At 37.2% G+C, this 14,878-nt stretch overlaps 1 protein-coding gene across 1 annotated transcript in view; it reads right to left on the bottom strand.

Moving 5' to 3' along the window:
* Positions 1–12,603, bottom strand: part of LOC131036322 (ATP synthase subunit d, mitochondrial) — a 33,482-nt gene extending 20,879 nt beyond the window's left edge. The window contains exons 1-2 of the mRNA XM_057968170.2: positions 12,341–12,603; positions 7,766–7,847 (exon numbers count right to left, since the gene is read on the bottom strand). Of these exons, the coding sequence (XP_057824153.1) occupies positions 7,766–7,847; positions 12,341–12,502 (244 nt within the window). The 5' untranslated portion in view covers positions 12,503–12,603. The remainder of the gene's footprint in view (positions 1–7,765; positions 7,848–12,340) is intronic.
* Between the last annotated feature and the right edge of the window lie 2,275 nt (positions 12,604–14,878).

Below are 14,878 nucleotides of genomic sequence, written 5' to 3'. Positions count from 1 at the left end.
AAGAGTAGGGCTTGCAAGAGATCTAGTCTAATCTAACCCTAAGAATGACTCAATGTGGACGAGACTTGGCAAGCTTCTACCAACTTCAATATTGCCATAAAATAACAACTCAATTGAAATTGATGCGATCTTCTAAGGTAACAAATGATTTTTCAATTCATCAAGGATCATAGACACTACCACAAAGGCACATATCCACGATACAACAATGATTGAAGGTTTAAGTGATTCAAGTTTATCCAGTTGACCACGCAAGGCATTCCTACAATCAGCAAGAAGCTAGTGGTTTGGAGAGTGAATCTCACCGACGATCAAGTCCAACACTTTATCCTTCAAACTAAAATACTACTTTGATTGAGAATGATTCAAGAGAGTGAACAACCATGAAGATAACCATAAGAATTGCAATAAAACACCATAACTTCAATATTCTATTGATCTCAAAGCCATCATGAACAACAATTGTTTGAAATTCCTTCCTCAAAGCTCAATCTTGCTACAAATCAAATTGCTAATCTCTAATATCTCTCTAATTTCTCCTTAATCTCTAGTTTTCTCGTTACAAAATGAAAAGAAATGAGGGTATATATAGCATCCTCAATTACAATGAACGGTCCAGATCAAAAAGAAGATCAATGGCCAAGATTATGACACCTAAACCCTAATTAGGGTTTATTACAAATAGCCCCCTTTTTACTGAACAATATTAAATGCATAGCCAAATATTAAATTTGGCACGAAAATCTAGGAGACATAGACCAATGACAATTAAGGTGCCACATCATCTATAACAACCTCTCATCTAGAATCTTATTCCCTTTCCAATGCTCCTTCTTAGCATATGCAATGAATCTAGACACGATTCCTTCGATCTCAGCAATTGGAATCTCGGGAAGATTCCTCATTCGTTCCTCCAAGTGGATGACCTGATCGAAAGCCTTGAGAAGAGCAGCGTCCCATCCAGGTTCAAGTTCTTTGATCTTCTCAATCAGGAGCATGGTGGCAAACATCTGATCTCGTTGCTCATTTGTAATAACATTCTCATCTTTGCAAAAGATGACCTTGACTCTATCTTCTAATTCTTGCAAATCCACATCTGTCTCAACTTCGATCCTCCTGCCAAGAATAGTACGTAGTACCTCAAACACTCTGTCCTGGATCGGGTGGATAACCTCCTCAACATGATTGCATCTAGTACTGATGTCCTCAAAAAGAACTTCCTTCATCTGGAGTAAAGTCGACCACTGGAGTAAACTATGAGGTCCTCCATCCATTATCTTTTCTTGTGCTAGGACCTTCCTTGATGTTTGTCTGATTACTTGCAGGACAGGAATGATAACATCCTTAATATGAGCAAAAGCAGTTACAGTTATCATTAGGTTGTGGATGACCTCAAGAACTTGAATAGCTCGGTGAATGGTCTGCATCATCCTTGTTGCAAATTCAATAGCAACTGTATGAGATTTGTCAATCCAAGAGCTCATAAGCTGAACCAAACTCCTGACTCTCTCTGCCTCGCCAACTGATTCAAGGGGAAGTGCCTGTGCAGGAGATACTGCTGGATCCTGACGTCTCAAAGGCTGATTGAGATGGCTAAAGTAGCCTCTCCAAGCACTGACCTCTCGCTCAAGCTTCCTATTCTTTTCCATTTCTTCTCTAAGCTTGTCCTTAAGTGCCTCAAATGAATCAGTGGCATCATCCAACGTCTATTCGGCTGTGAGTGGACCAAGCTCAAATGTCTCTACATCATATTCCTCTGCGAGGATCTCACCTTCATACTTGTCCACTGCTGGTGTAGCTATCTGCAATTTCCTGGATCCCGTCTCATCTCTGATCATCTTGGACATCTTGGTGGCTTTCCTCTTTTCTGTCACTTCCTGAGAATTTCCAATAAGGCTCTCTAAATCAATCACATTATCTTCGTCCTCGATCACAATCACCCTTGTTAGTCTCTCTTTTAACCAATCTGGAATGGCAGATCTTGTTTCTTTAACCTGTATCTCCTTAGGCAATGTTTCTTCTTCTCTGAGAGGAGATGTTACTTCATTATCTTCCTTATCTTCATGTAGCTCATTAGCTTGGAGAGACCCACTTGGTGACCTTCGAGGTGCCTATCCTTCTTTATCGTTCTGTACCATTGATTCCATAGACTCCTCTATCTCAAGTGTCCTCTTCTCAGGTCGAGAAGATGTGCCGGATGAACGATCTCGGTTGGCCTCTTGCTTCTTCTTGGAAGATTCCCTTTTCTCAGGTCTCTCTTTCCTCTTCGAGCCTCTTGGATGGGGGTTGCCTTCACTTACGCTTCGAAGGTTGCCTTCGCTTGCATTTCTGGGATAAGGATTACCCTCACTTACACTTGCTCCTCCTTCAACTGGTCTGTCTTCCAAAGTGAAAGTCATAGATATGCCTTGCTCTCTCAACTTCTGATGCTGCACATCAACCCATCTGCAAGTACAAGACAAGACTGGAGCCATCAAAGCATCTAGATCCACAACCTCGGGTTCATTCCAATCTAGCCTCACTTATTTGCTTTCTCGATCATAAGATGATTGGAGATGTCTGCCACTGTCCTGAGCTTGGTCGGCCACTCTGTAAATTTTGCATTTTCTGATAAAGTCTAAAGGCAATCTAGAATGCATCTTTCTTTTCACTTCAAGGTCATCCAAGAGATTCATCACAAAGTCTTCTATCTGAAACTCATGCTTATATTTTCTTCCGACTGTCTCCTCTATATACCCATATGGATCAAAGCTCTCTCTCAAGGCAAAGAATGAAAATGAATATAAAGCTAACTCTTTCTCTGCATCATCCATGGCTAGAGCATTAGGACATACCTCAACTGAATTCCCTAATATGATAGGCACAGGAACTCCATTTCCATGTCTGTGTCTGAATGCTTTCACATAAGCTGCCAACTGTCTTGTTACCTCAAGTAACACAATTCTGTCTGTCGGATATCTCGGCAACATATAGGGAGGTGAAGGACATCCATGAACTCTAATATATGTAAATTTCTAGAATTGGATAAACCATGCACCATACCTCTTTACAAGCTCTTGTGCATCTTGAGATAGCCGATTGTGAATCCGCCTTGCAATGTCCTGGTGATGTTCATCGTGAAGGTATCATTGACTAACTTGTAGTTACTTCCTGGCGAATGATGCAAGTGAACATAGGAATCACAAACTCTGACCTCGCCAGGTCCTCTTCCAATCACTCCTCTGTGAGGTAGTCTTGCATACTCAAAGCTCCTGATCAAGGCATATATGATGTATGAACTCATGTGGAAAGACTTGGTAGCCTTCAATCTCCTTAACTGTACGTCCAAGCAATGGCTAATCATTCTAGCCCAATGGATTGTTCCTTTTCCCTGAACTATCACTTGGATGAAGTAGAACATCCACTTCTCAAAATAGAAGGCTTGAGGGGCTCCTGTGACTCGGTTGAGTAGTGTTATCAAATCTCTGTACTCCTCCTGGAAGTCGATCCTATGTGGTGTGTTTGGAATCTTGCTTAGGCAAGGACGACTCTTGAGTAACCGATTCTTATTGATGATGCTTAGGCAAGTGTCTGGATCATCTTCATACATGGACCTGGCTCCTTCTAAGCTTTTATAAATCATATCTTTATGTTCTGGCAAGTGAAGAGCTTCACTAATAGCTTCCTCTGAAAGATAAGCAAAAGTGTCTCCTTCCTTGGACACTATCGATCTGGACTGTGGATCATAATGGCGAGCACACTCGATCATTAACTCATGGCACTGGATTGCTGGAGGGAAGTCGGCCGCCTTGATAATGCCACTTTCAATTATCCTCCTTGCGACAGGTGATGGCTTGCCAATGTAAGGGACCTCTCGAAACTTCTTCACACTGAAGTTTCCCAAGTTAGTATCTCCAATGTTGCTCCACTTAGACACAATCTTGGTCTCCAATTCTTCGTTCTTCTGATCTTCCTTCATGAGAGCTGGACGACTGGTGGATGCTCCTGCCTTCGGGGTCGCCATCGTAACACCTACACAACATTTCATAATAAGAAACAGATTTTGCAATGCATAAACATAAATTAGATTAAAGATTGAATTTAGGAAACTTCATGATAAGTCCTTGAGTTATCATTTCCTAAATACGATTGAGCTACTGGAAATTCAAAATTTCAAAATTCAAAATTTAGATTAAGACTATGACGATCAAAATTCAAAATTTAGACAAAAGAAGACTTCGCCATACCTCACTTGAGAGCTAACTCTAAAAAGATGCAAAATAAGGAAATTCGCCTAGGCAAAAACGAAGTTTGAAGTATTCAACGTGGTCCTCCTCTAGCAAAGGCGCCTTTCTTAGTTAATTTCACCACCTTTGGGGTCTCCAACGTGATGATAGAGTATTCGCTCCACTTCTAACCAAATTTGCACCCTTCCTTGATGAGATTTCGCACTTTCTCCTTGTCTTCTCCAAATCGCATGCAAATGAACGATTAAATGATGATTTGAAATGAGATATCACACCCCCTTTATATAAGCGCTTACCTCTTCAATCCCCCATAGGCCGACTTTTGAAAATAGGCAAATAATAAATAAATTTCAAATAAAAATAGAGGCCGACTTTGTAAAATATAGAAAATAAAACCCAAGCGCTCCAATTTTATTTATTTAATTAATTGATTAATTAAAATGCCTTTATAATTAATTATTTCGATTTTAAAAGGTAAAATTAATTAATTAAATACCTTGTGCACACCCATTAAATGCCAATTTTAATTAAATATTTCAAGGTTTATCGAAATTAAGCATTTAATGTATTTCAAAATTTATTGGCGCCAAACACATGAGAGATGTAAGGGATACAAACCATATCGCTCTGGTCCCTGGGAGAGGGACAGGAGCGCCTTAGCTTTTTAATCTTGATTTTCACGTTCAAAGCCACTTCCTCTACGTTGAAACTAGCATTTTAAATAGGAATCTTGAGCTTGATTGATCCAATGTTTTGAAACGAATGCCTCCTAGACCATTTTCGCTCTGGTCCCTGACTGAGGGACAGGAGCGAAGTTTGTACTTTAGCTTAAAATTGTCAACTTTTAACATTAACTCCTCATTCATCACCCTTCTAATGACATTTTCAACCTTGTGTGGCCTAGGCTTGACGAAGCTTTTGAAGGAAATGACTAATTTTATGAATATCGCCCTGGTCCTTGACTGAAGGACAGGAGCGATTTTGCATCCTTGCTCAAGTTAATCACTTTTTGACATTTGGTTCCTTGTCCATCATCCTTCCAAGGACATATTCGACCTTGTGCAACTTTGCCTTGGCGTGGTCTAGGAAGAAAAGGATTGATTTTATGAATATCGCCCTGGTCCTTGACTGAAGGACAGGAGCGAACTTTTGTTCATTGGGCTTAATCCTTGTTCGCATCAACTTGCAATTGCCTTCAAAGTATAAAATGGTGTTCCTTACTCCCTTTTTGAACATTTGAAATGGAAGTGGCACCTCAAAATTAAGCATACTGAGACATTTCGCTCTGGTCCCTGGGAGAGGGACAGGAGCGAACTTGACCATTTCCATCACTTTTCGCGGTCCTTGCAACTTTGTTTCTCTTCGAGGCGTTCCAAACATCATTGCCCCCTTATACCTTGGCCTGGAGTGGTTTAAACTTGGAGGGGAATATTAGATAGCCTTGATTTCGCCCTGGTCCTTGACTGAAGGACAAGAGCGAACTTTCACTTATAAGCTCATTCGTGCTTTGCCAACTTCCAAATTTGTCTTCAACGGACTCATTATGTTCCCCTTCACTTATCTTTAACATGAGACTTGCTCCAACTTGGTAGGAAATTTGTCTTAAGAAGAAATCGCTCTGGTCCCTTGGAGAGGGACAGGAGCGCCTAGGCAAATATGGGCTTCATTTGGTATCTTGCAATCTTCAAATGATCTCCAATAGATTCGTTATGCCTCCTTTTACTTGCCTCAAACTTAAAAACTCATTTCACCTCGCCAAAAACTTGTCTTGTGGAGGAATCGCTCTGGTCCCTGAGAGAGGGACGGGAGCTATCGTTAAAATTCGCCCTGGTCCCTGGCAGAGGGACAGGAGCGAACTTGCTTCTAGGGCCAATTTTCTCTTTCGAGGTACAATCAAATTAAATTCAACGAGTAAAATGTACCTCCCTTGTTCTTCTCAAATCGCGAAATCGTTAAAATCTTTCAAGGACAAGGCAATTTTGGATTTCAAGCTCCGGTCCTTCAGTGAGGGACAGGAGCGATTTGTCTTCATAGCATGTTTCCTTGTTTGCAAATTTCTTCAAATTATATTCAATGGACAAAAGATGTCCTCCTTTACCTCTCCCAATCCAAAAATCGCCTTGGTCCTGCAAGGACAGTGAAATTTTGAGAAACAAGCTCCGGTCCTTCAGTGAGGGACAGGAGCGATTTTTGTCCTTGAGGGCAAAAGTTCAACTTTTATTGCAAACGACTCAATCCTGGCGTTCCATCATGTTGATTTCACCTTCCATTGCGTCCTTGACGCTTCAATTTGATCAAAATGAGGTCAAAATGGTCTAAGTAAGTCATTTCGCCCTAGTCCCTGACTGAGGGACAGGAGCGATTTGGCCTTAAACTTCAAAAAAATTGCCATTTTGAGTCTCAAAAATCTTTCAAAATCTTCAATTATTGCATCTCCTGGCGACCCTGCGCAAGACAAATGAAATAAATTAATAACCAAGATGCATAAAATATCATTTTCACCCTGGTCCCTGACTGAGGGACAGGAGCGATTTTACTTCCATAGGCCAAAATACCAAGATTTTAAGACTTCAGTCACTTCACAAGGCAAAATTAGGCCATTTCCAATGCTCGGGCTCAATTATCAAAATTCTCAAAAATTAGCCAAAAATCACCCGGACAAAATTCACAATTCCATCATTAACACTTAGGCAAAATTTGGACTTGCATTCAAAAATCTGACTGAACCTAGACAAACTCATTTGACCCCCTGACAGATTCACCTTATTTCAAAATTGCATCCTACGAGAGGAAGCTCAACAATCTTCAAAATTTGGACTAGACACCGGCTTGAAAACATCAAAACGGAAACCCTAAGGCTTAACCCCAATCCAGACGACTGACTCACTAACCCAAAACCCTAAAAGCAGAGAGAGAAAAAGGCAAAACCGAGCAAAAAGAGGGGGTCCCCATTTTAATGGGGCGATGTGTGAAATGGTCACAACAGGTACATACCCAAGGTGAACCTGCAGGCAAACCCAGTTCGAGTGTGTGGACCAAAAGAGGTGAACCCAGTAACATAGGTATTAAGTAGTCAATTCATTTAATTTCTATGTTTGAGATGTTTGTCCTACATTGCTTTTGCTTGTCAAGCTCACATCCCACCCTTTTGTTCCTATTATTTTACTTTCCTATGTATCTAAGAACAAACAGAAATAATTAAAAATCCAAAACCTTAACAGTATAGTAATTGTACAATTAGTAATTGTCCATAATTGTACATGCAATTTTAAAAGAAAACAAACACAAGGATGCAATGTAATGTCTGAAAAGATACTCAAAAAATATACAAACTAATTGCATTTGAGGAAAATATATGAACCTAGTTACAAATTTTACACGGCTATTTCAAAAATTGATAAGTATACATATGATAGTTTTTAAAATCTGTACTGGTACATGGCATTTGAACCAACATAAACAGACCTGCAAGTCAATAAATGGCATCAATGGCTTATGTCTGTCAATATCTCATTTTTATTTCAAAAGATATAACTTACTGTCATAAACTTGTTTGTACATGTCAACTATATTTGAACCTAGCCCCTTCCTGTAGTATTCCCAATCAATTGGTTGTGGTTCCTGCAAATTAAAGGGAATGGAACAAGGTTTAGATTCAAAAAAATATATGTAAATGAGCCAAAAACTATATTTTTAAATAATGGAACTTCTGATTGCTTGCCTACATCATTTACTTTCTAATTATAACCCTACATGAGATGGTTTCATATTCTATCAAACAACTTTCTTCCAAAATCCATCCTCTAAATTTAAGAATGGAACCCAATCTCTTCCTTTGCTAAAGTTTCCCCATTCTAAAGCAATAGAAAGTGAACAGCTGTGTGACTATTGCTTGTTCCCAGCTAGAAAACCATTTGCCCGCTTGCATTACCACTGTAAAAAGACTTTCATTTTTGACAAATGAAGAACAATCTTCCATTGTGTATAACAACATTAAACAAAATCGGTATCATTAATTTAGAAATGACTCAACAACCTTAATTTAGTTTAACAACAAATAAAAACCATCAAATATTGCTCAGACATGTTGGATAAGTGATACTAACAAAGTTGCACTGCTGCTAAAGTCGCCTTGAGGCAATCCACAGTTAAAAGGAAATTAGCAGTTTGGGCACAGCTAATTTTAGGAGATATTATTCCAGATTTGGAGCACAATTTTTTACAGCAGTTGAAGACTCTTTTACAAAGATATTTTTAGGATTTTGTTAATGGTTTAGTTGCTGAATTTTATAAGTTAGTTACTGATTTTAGTGTTAGTCTTTTGCTGTTTATGATCACCCAGTTTTAGCTCCTTATTTTTAGTTGCTGACTTTTAGGAGTTAGTTACTGATTTTAGTGTTAGTCTTTTGCTGTTTATAATCACCCAGTTTTAGGTAAGGTACACAAATAACATCATTGAATGAACCTTCACCCATGTCAATAGACCCTCTTCCACATACACTCATAGATGTGTTATCACCCATCAAAATATATGGCATGGAACAAGTTCCAAATGAAGAAAATATGTCCTGTGATGGAAGCATAAGAAGACTTCATCACACCTATTTGAATTTTTTTTTTGTTGTTGAATTAATAGATCAGAAAATGCATCAAAAGCAGGTGAAGCATATGCAGATTCCATATATGTCTGAAGCGTATGAAAGCTACAAACAAAAAAGAATACTTAGAACCAAGCTAAAAAAACATATTTAGAATTGATTGTTGATCTTCTTTATCAATCTTACAAACTGTTAGCTACATTCCTAATCATTTTATCTTTGAGATGTGATCCTCGATGCAATCAAAACTGTTGGAGATCTAGTTAGTCATCAAGTCGATATCAACTTGATGCCCTCTGACTTTATCAATATTACCATACAATTTAGCAAAAGTGTCCCATGCCTCCTTAGGTGTTGAACATTAGTCAAGATGAAATTAGAGATCAAAAATCACTTATAAGCATATGAAACCAAAAGCTTTCAACAGTCTCTTTTGTTAATTTTGTGATAAGACTGATAACAAAGAACAGAAAACAATAAAAAGCAATACACAACACAGCAGTACCCTGGGAAAACCTCCCTCGTGGAGGTGAAAAACCCAGCAAAGAACATCTCAAATTGTATTAGATCAACCACAGTAGCAGATTTACAATGTTCCTTGTTAAGGCACAATCCAAAATAAAACACTACTTATATGAGATACACAAATCTGCCTTGAAGTTCTGATCACTATCACTGTGAATCACTTTGACAGCCCAGAATGGAGTTCGCTGTCTTTGAATGATGATTGTGTAGTCATATATGATCTTTGCCCAGCCTGGAAGATGGATCGCCAGCCTTAGACAGAATTTGCTTGACTGGAGATATCAATTCGCTTGCAATGTTTGCTGATTAGACAGCAGAGGGCAGATTGCTAGCCTGAATAGCAGATATAACTCGCTGAAGATGATTCGCTAATAGTAGATAGCTCGCTGGTGCAGAGGTAAGTCGCACATTAGAGAGATAGATGATTCGTTGATCTGATTGTGATTTGACCTCAAATCACCTTGCATATATAGGTGTCAATGCCTTCTATAGGTCTCTAGTCGGCCTTGCATAATTTTGGCACCAAGAATAGGATCAGACCTTTAATTACAAGTTACATATAGGTCGGCCCTAATTACAAGTTACATATGATGCCCAATTAGGGCCAGACCAATACATGTTGACAAGTTACATTATTGCACAAGGGGTTCACCCATTTAGGGCCAGACCTAATTGCTTTACAAGTTACACAAGTTACATGCTGCCGCCAATGATTACATATTAAATTAAATCATCATTATGGCTAAGGCCGACAAGCCACTTAGCCATCAAACGTGCTAGGTCGGCCCCTAGAAGGCTCTGACCTAGCTATACATCAACATCTTTCCCAGTTGTTTTGTTTAGCACAAGTAGGTTAAGGAATTGATTCATTTACATATCTAATGCAACCTTTTCCCCTTGGGTAATTCCATACTAACGTTTTCAAAGTTGTATAAATATATGGAGTTAGGAGATAGAACCAAGCATAGCAGCACCCCCACAATGAGCTCAATCAAAAACAGCCCAACACAAAAGGTGGTAGTTTATTTTAGTGTGCTTTTACAATGCAAGCAAGAAGGAGACTCGAGTGAGAAACTCAATCAATCTAATCAAGATCAGATGGAACGAATTACATTAGAGTATAGAGCTTGGAAAGAGCTTTTTGACCACTATAAAGGTTGAAATTTCAACAATGTGGGCAAAGGTTATACCCATTTTCATGTAAAATGCTTTAAAATGGGTAGTGAACCACCAAATTTAGAGCCAATTTACTAATGCTGGAGGAGTCTTCTATAAAATCATAGTAATACATGCAAAGGGGACACAGGCAGAGGTGCACGCTAATGCAATTCTATGCAAGCCTGTTTAAATGCTTTAAAAAGGCTTCCATGTGTTTTTATGATACCTCATACATGAAAGCTTTGAAAAAAAATCATTTTAACTTTTCAAAACCAACAAATTTTAATAAAGTGCCCAACAAACTTTTTAATATTATTTTCAACTTGGATCTGCCTGAATGGTAAGTCATGTGGCCTCAACCTACATGCTTGGGGAAGAGGGAAATTCCCTTGACTACAATTTCTCAGATTTAAGTGAATGGACAATAGAACTCTAGGTTTTCAATAGTTCTAGATGTAATCATACTGTTCAATTGGCTCCAAACCACCACAAAAAGTATGCAACCTGCAAAATCTTCGATCAAACCCTAGAACATTTTTTGTTACTTGATTTCACAGTGTGTGATTTGAATGAAACTAAAGTCTATCCTAACCAATTTGACCTTTTCAAATGCAATTGAACAATCTGTTTCTTCCCTGAAGACCTCCTACATTGGGCAGTGAAAAAATCATGCATCCAAGAATATAAACCTAACAAAAGAAACTACCTCAAATCTAAAATTGAATGCCAACTAATATGCCTTACTCTGATACCATGTTACATTTACTAAATATTATGCAAAATTAAATCACCCTAGGAATAATGACAAAAGGATGACACTGATTCAAATGCTAACAGACAAGAATAACAAGATTTCAATATTTGTATTCAATTAGATCAGTATGTTGGATGAAAGGAAAGAATAACAATATATAAACTCCAAGTTTCTCAATCCAAAGAGAGTAAGGGAAAATCCCAAAAAACAAGAGAATGGCATGTATCAATTATCCCAAGTCTATCTAAGTAATAAAAAGAAACAAACTATATTTAGTATTTACCTAAGTAAATGAAATCAACTATATGAGTAATAATACTTTTCACAAATCAGTTAAAAGATTATGGGTCATTGGAAGCCAAAATAAGTTGTTGGACCGATTCAAGTGCTCCTAAATTCAAAACAATTTAGAATTTATTATACATCTCGATCTGATCTTAGGATCTGTGGTCACATTCTTATGATTTTAGTGTAATTTGTTTAATACAAGATTAAGCCAAATCCATAGTTTTTGAATGTGATTTTATTTCATACGAGCTTGAGCCGCATTCTTTTATGTTTGGGCTGCATTTGGACGTGCCCAGTTAAGCCTGAGTCAATAATGAATGTACCCATTTAGCCTTAGCATTTGGGCTAACCCTTTTTATTCTTGATTTTTTATCACAATTACTAAATCGCAACCTTACCAAATGTCTGATATAAGGTGTAGGCAACCTTATTTGTTTATAGTGTCAAGTGCCATTACCATAAAATGGCAAACCTGAGTTTGTTTCGTGTGCTTTCACATGCCAAAGTGATAGGCATTTATTATCTATCTTCACTCAATGTACTTAGGGACTAGTTTTACAAAAACAAGATCTCCTGCAGACTGCTGAATGAAAATCTAATAACCATGTTAGAAAATGTGAAACCCTGTATAACTTCTTTTTTTAAATGTAAGTTCCCATTGGCATTCATTTGAATAAAGGAATCGGAAAAAAGGGGGAAAAACTAGGGTTTCGTTGAAAATGCCAGAAGGTGCAAAATTAAGCAGAGGCAAACACACAAAAATCATTAAAGCGGGGTGTAACATGCAAAACCTGATTGAACTTTGTGTCGAGAGTGCGCTTAACCTCTTCGTAAGTGTTACGAAGATTTTTGAACTCCTTGCGTGCGGCGTCAGTCACGAGAAACTTCGCCATGCCATCCCAGTCGATCGTCTTCGCGGCTTTCTCTGCAATACTCTTCCCTTTTCCGCTCATTTTGCACCTGCAATTCGATCTTCTCACCTCCTGCTCGATTCGATCTTCTCAAGTGAATTAAAGAATGTAAAACAATCGCTTTGCCTTATATCAGCGTGTCCTCCTCTGGCCTAAAAAATCTTAATTTTATTTTCATTTTATTTTTTGCAAATAGTGTTTTATAGAAAAAAAAAAATTAATTGTTGTAAGGGGAATCGTGGTTTTTTTTTTTAAGTTTTGAATTTAAATTTATTTGTTTTTCTTATATGTAAAATTAGTGTATGAGTGATTTATTTGTAAATCAAAAGTTATAAAATAATAGAAATTTTGATTAATATTAGTTCTACATGTTACGAAGTTTTGAACTTAATCTAGTTTTAATCTAGTTTTATCTTTTCTTATCTTATCTTAGTTTCATATGTGGATTTGAAGAAAGTTTAGATTTTCAACTATGGATTTATCTTTGAACTTCTAAATCAAGTTTAATAATAAGATCAAATTGACCCCTTCATACTAACCATTACTTTCTAACTTGATCATAAAATGTGTAAATTGTATGCTAAGGTATTGTATAAAAAATAAACTTTAATTAATTTGAATAATCTAATATTCAATTAATAAGAACTCAACTTCATCATTCTTACATGAGCATAGTATTAACATGAGCATCACTTAAAATAGATTAGACATTCACATTGTTGCTCAAAGTCACTTCAGTCGTATTAAAAACATTGAATTGATCCAAGGGTTTGATTAAGGTGAAAGGTGCAAAGTTAGGTACCCCTAGGAATGTTATTAGAAAATATCACAAAGTGTTAGCTCATAATGAAGAATTTAATATTAAAAAAATGTAAATATATCACTATGTATTAGATTTAGATAGGTTAATTATATTAATGTTTTTTTAGGTTTTGGGAGTAAGAGAGTGGAAAGAGTTTGAGGTCGGTTTTAAGTGATAAAAATTTAGATTTAAGTTGTAAAATTAAATCTATTCTTGTTTGTCTTTAGCTTTCATGAGACCATAAAGGCAAAATGATAATGTTATATACATGGAGATTGCATTCAAATTTATTTAGTCTTAAGTGGATAAAATTATAAAGATGTTTGTTGTAATGCCCTGTCAAGGAACCCTAGAGGAAACAAGCCAAGTGTAGACACCCAAAATTGACCATTCAAATTTGGTCAATGTATCCCTCTTATTCACCTATCCCAACTGCTCTCATTAATTAAATAGCTCATAATTATTTAATTATTTTTTTATTATTCTTGCCAAACAAAAATTATCAATTATTCTTCCATTTTTCTAGCCTACCCTCTTAAGTAATTAATTTGATTAATTTACTTATTTGACTATACCTCTTTAGCCCTTCATCTATTAAATTAAATAAATCCTCACATTTATTTAATTTAATTCACTTATCACCTTTTTCCTCCACATTAAATTAAAATTGTTTTTCAATTCCTCCCCCTTTCTCTCTATGAATGTCAAATCCTCCTACTCTCTCACTTGCATTTTAGTACCTTTCTAATCTACCCAATTAGCCCCCTAATCGGTTGTGCATTTCTAATCCCTTGGATTATGGAGGGGGTCGAACTGTCATAAATGGCCTCCCAAGTTGGCCAATTAGCCTTATAGGCTACCCACTTTTTGGAACGTACCCATATGGGTCCCTTCCCCACATGTCACATTCAAAGAATTAAAAATTCCTTTGTTCTCATTCCCCATGTACTTGGAGTACGAGGACAAGAAATGCCTTTATGACAAGATCTTGTCATACTCCAAGGTTACCATTTTCCAACAACCTTTCCTCACCTCCTCTCCTAGATTGTCACTTGGCAACCTCTCATACATTGTGAAGACCAAGTGATCCTCCACCATTGATCTAGTGCATTCAATCTTATCCCCCCATTTCATCTCCCCTCATTCAAACATGACACTTAGTCATTTTTCTCCCATTCACACATAATCACAACTAAATGCATCTTGAATCTTTGAGCAACCTTATGCTACCAAAATTATAAGCACACGTTGAATCTAACATCATTGATCAAATTGTTGCATTGAGGAGATCAACATATTTTCTTTGCACTCAATTTCGTTATGGTTTGACCTCCTTTTGGTCCTATCTTGAGTGTTTCATTATTTTGTGTTTTTCGAGTTGTTTTAATGATATTCAGGTCCATTTAGGAATCACATCTCATTGAACGCACTAAGAAAACATGTAAAAATAAATTTGAAACTATTCTAGATAACAACAACTACCACACCAAAGGTATGACACAACATGTCGCACTTGCACAACATGCACACAAGTGTGTCAAGGGACCATGACACACAGGAAGGGATAACAATAACAATCTCTCCACTACACAAGTAGGGAGGCACAAGCAAAAAAC

Source organism: Cryptomeria japonica, chromosome 7 (assembly GCF_030272615.1).
Source record: "Cryptomeria japonica chromosome 7, Sugi_1.0, whole genome shotgun sequence".
In the NCBI taxonomy this organism is placed as follows: Eukaryota; Viridiplantae; Streptophyta; class Pinopsida; order Cupressales; family Cupressaceae; genus Cryptomeria; species Cryptomeria japonica.
This window is presented reverse-complemented; position numbering and strand designations above follow the sequence as displayed.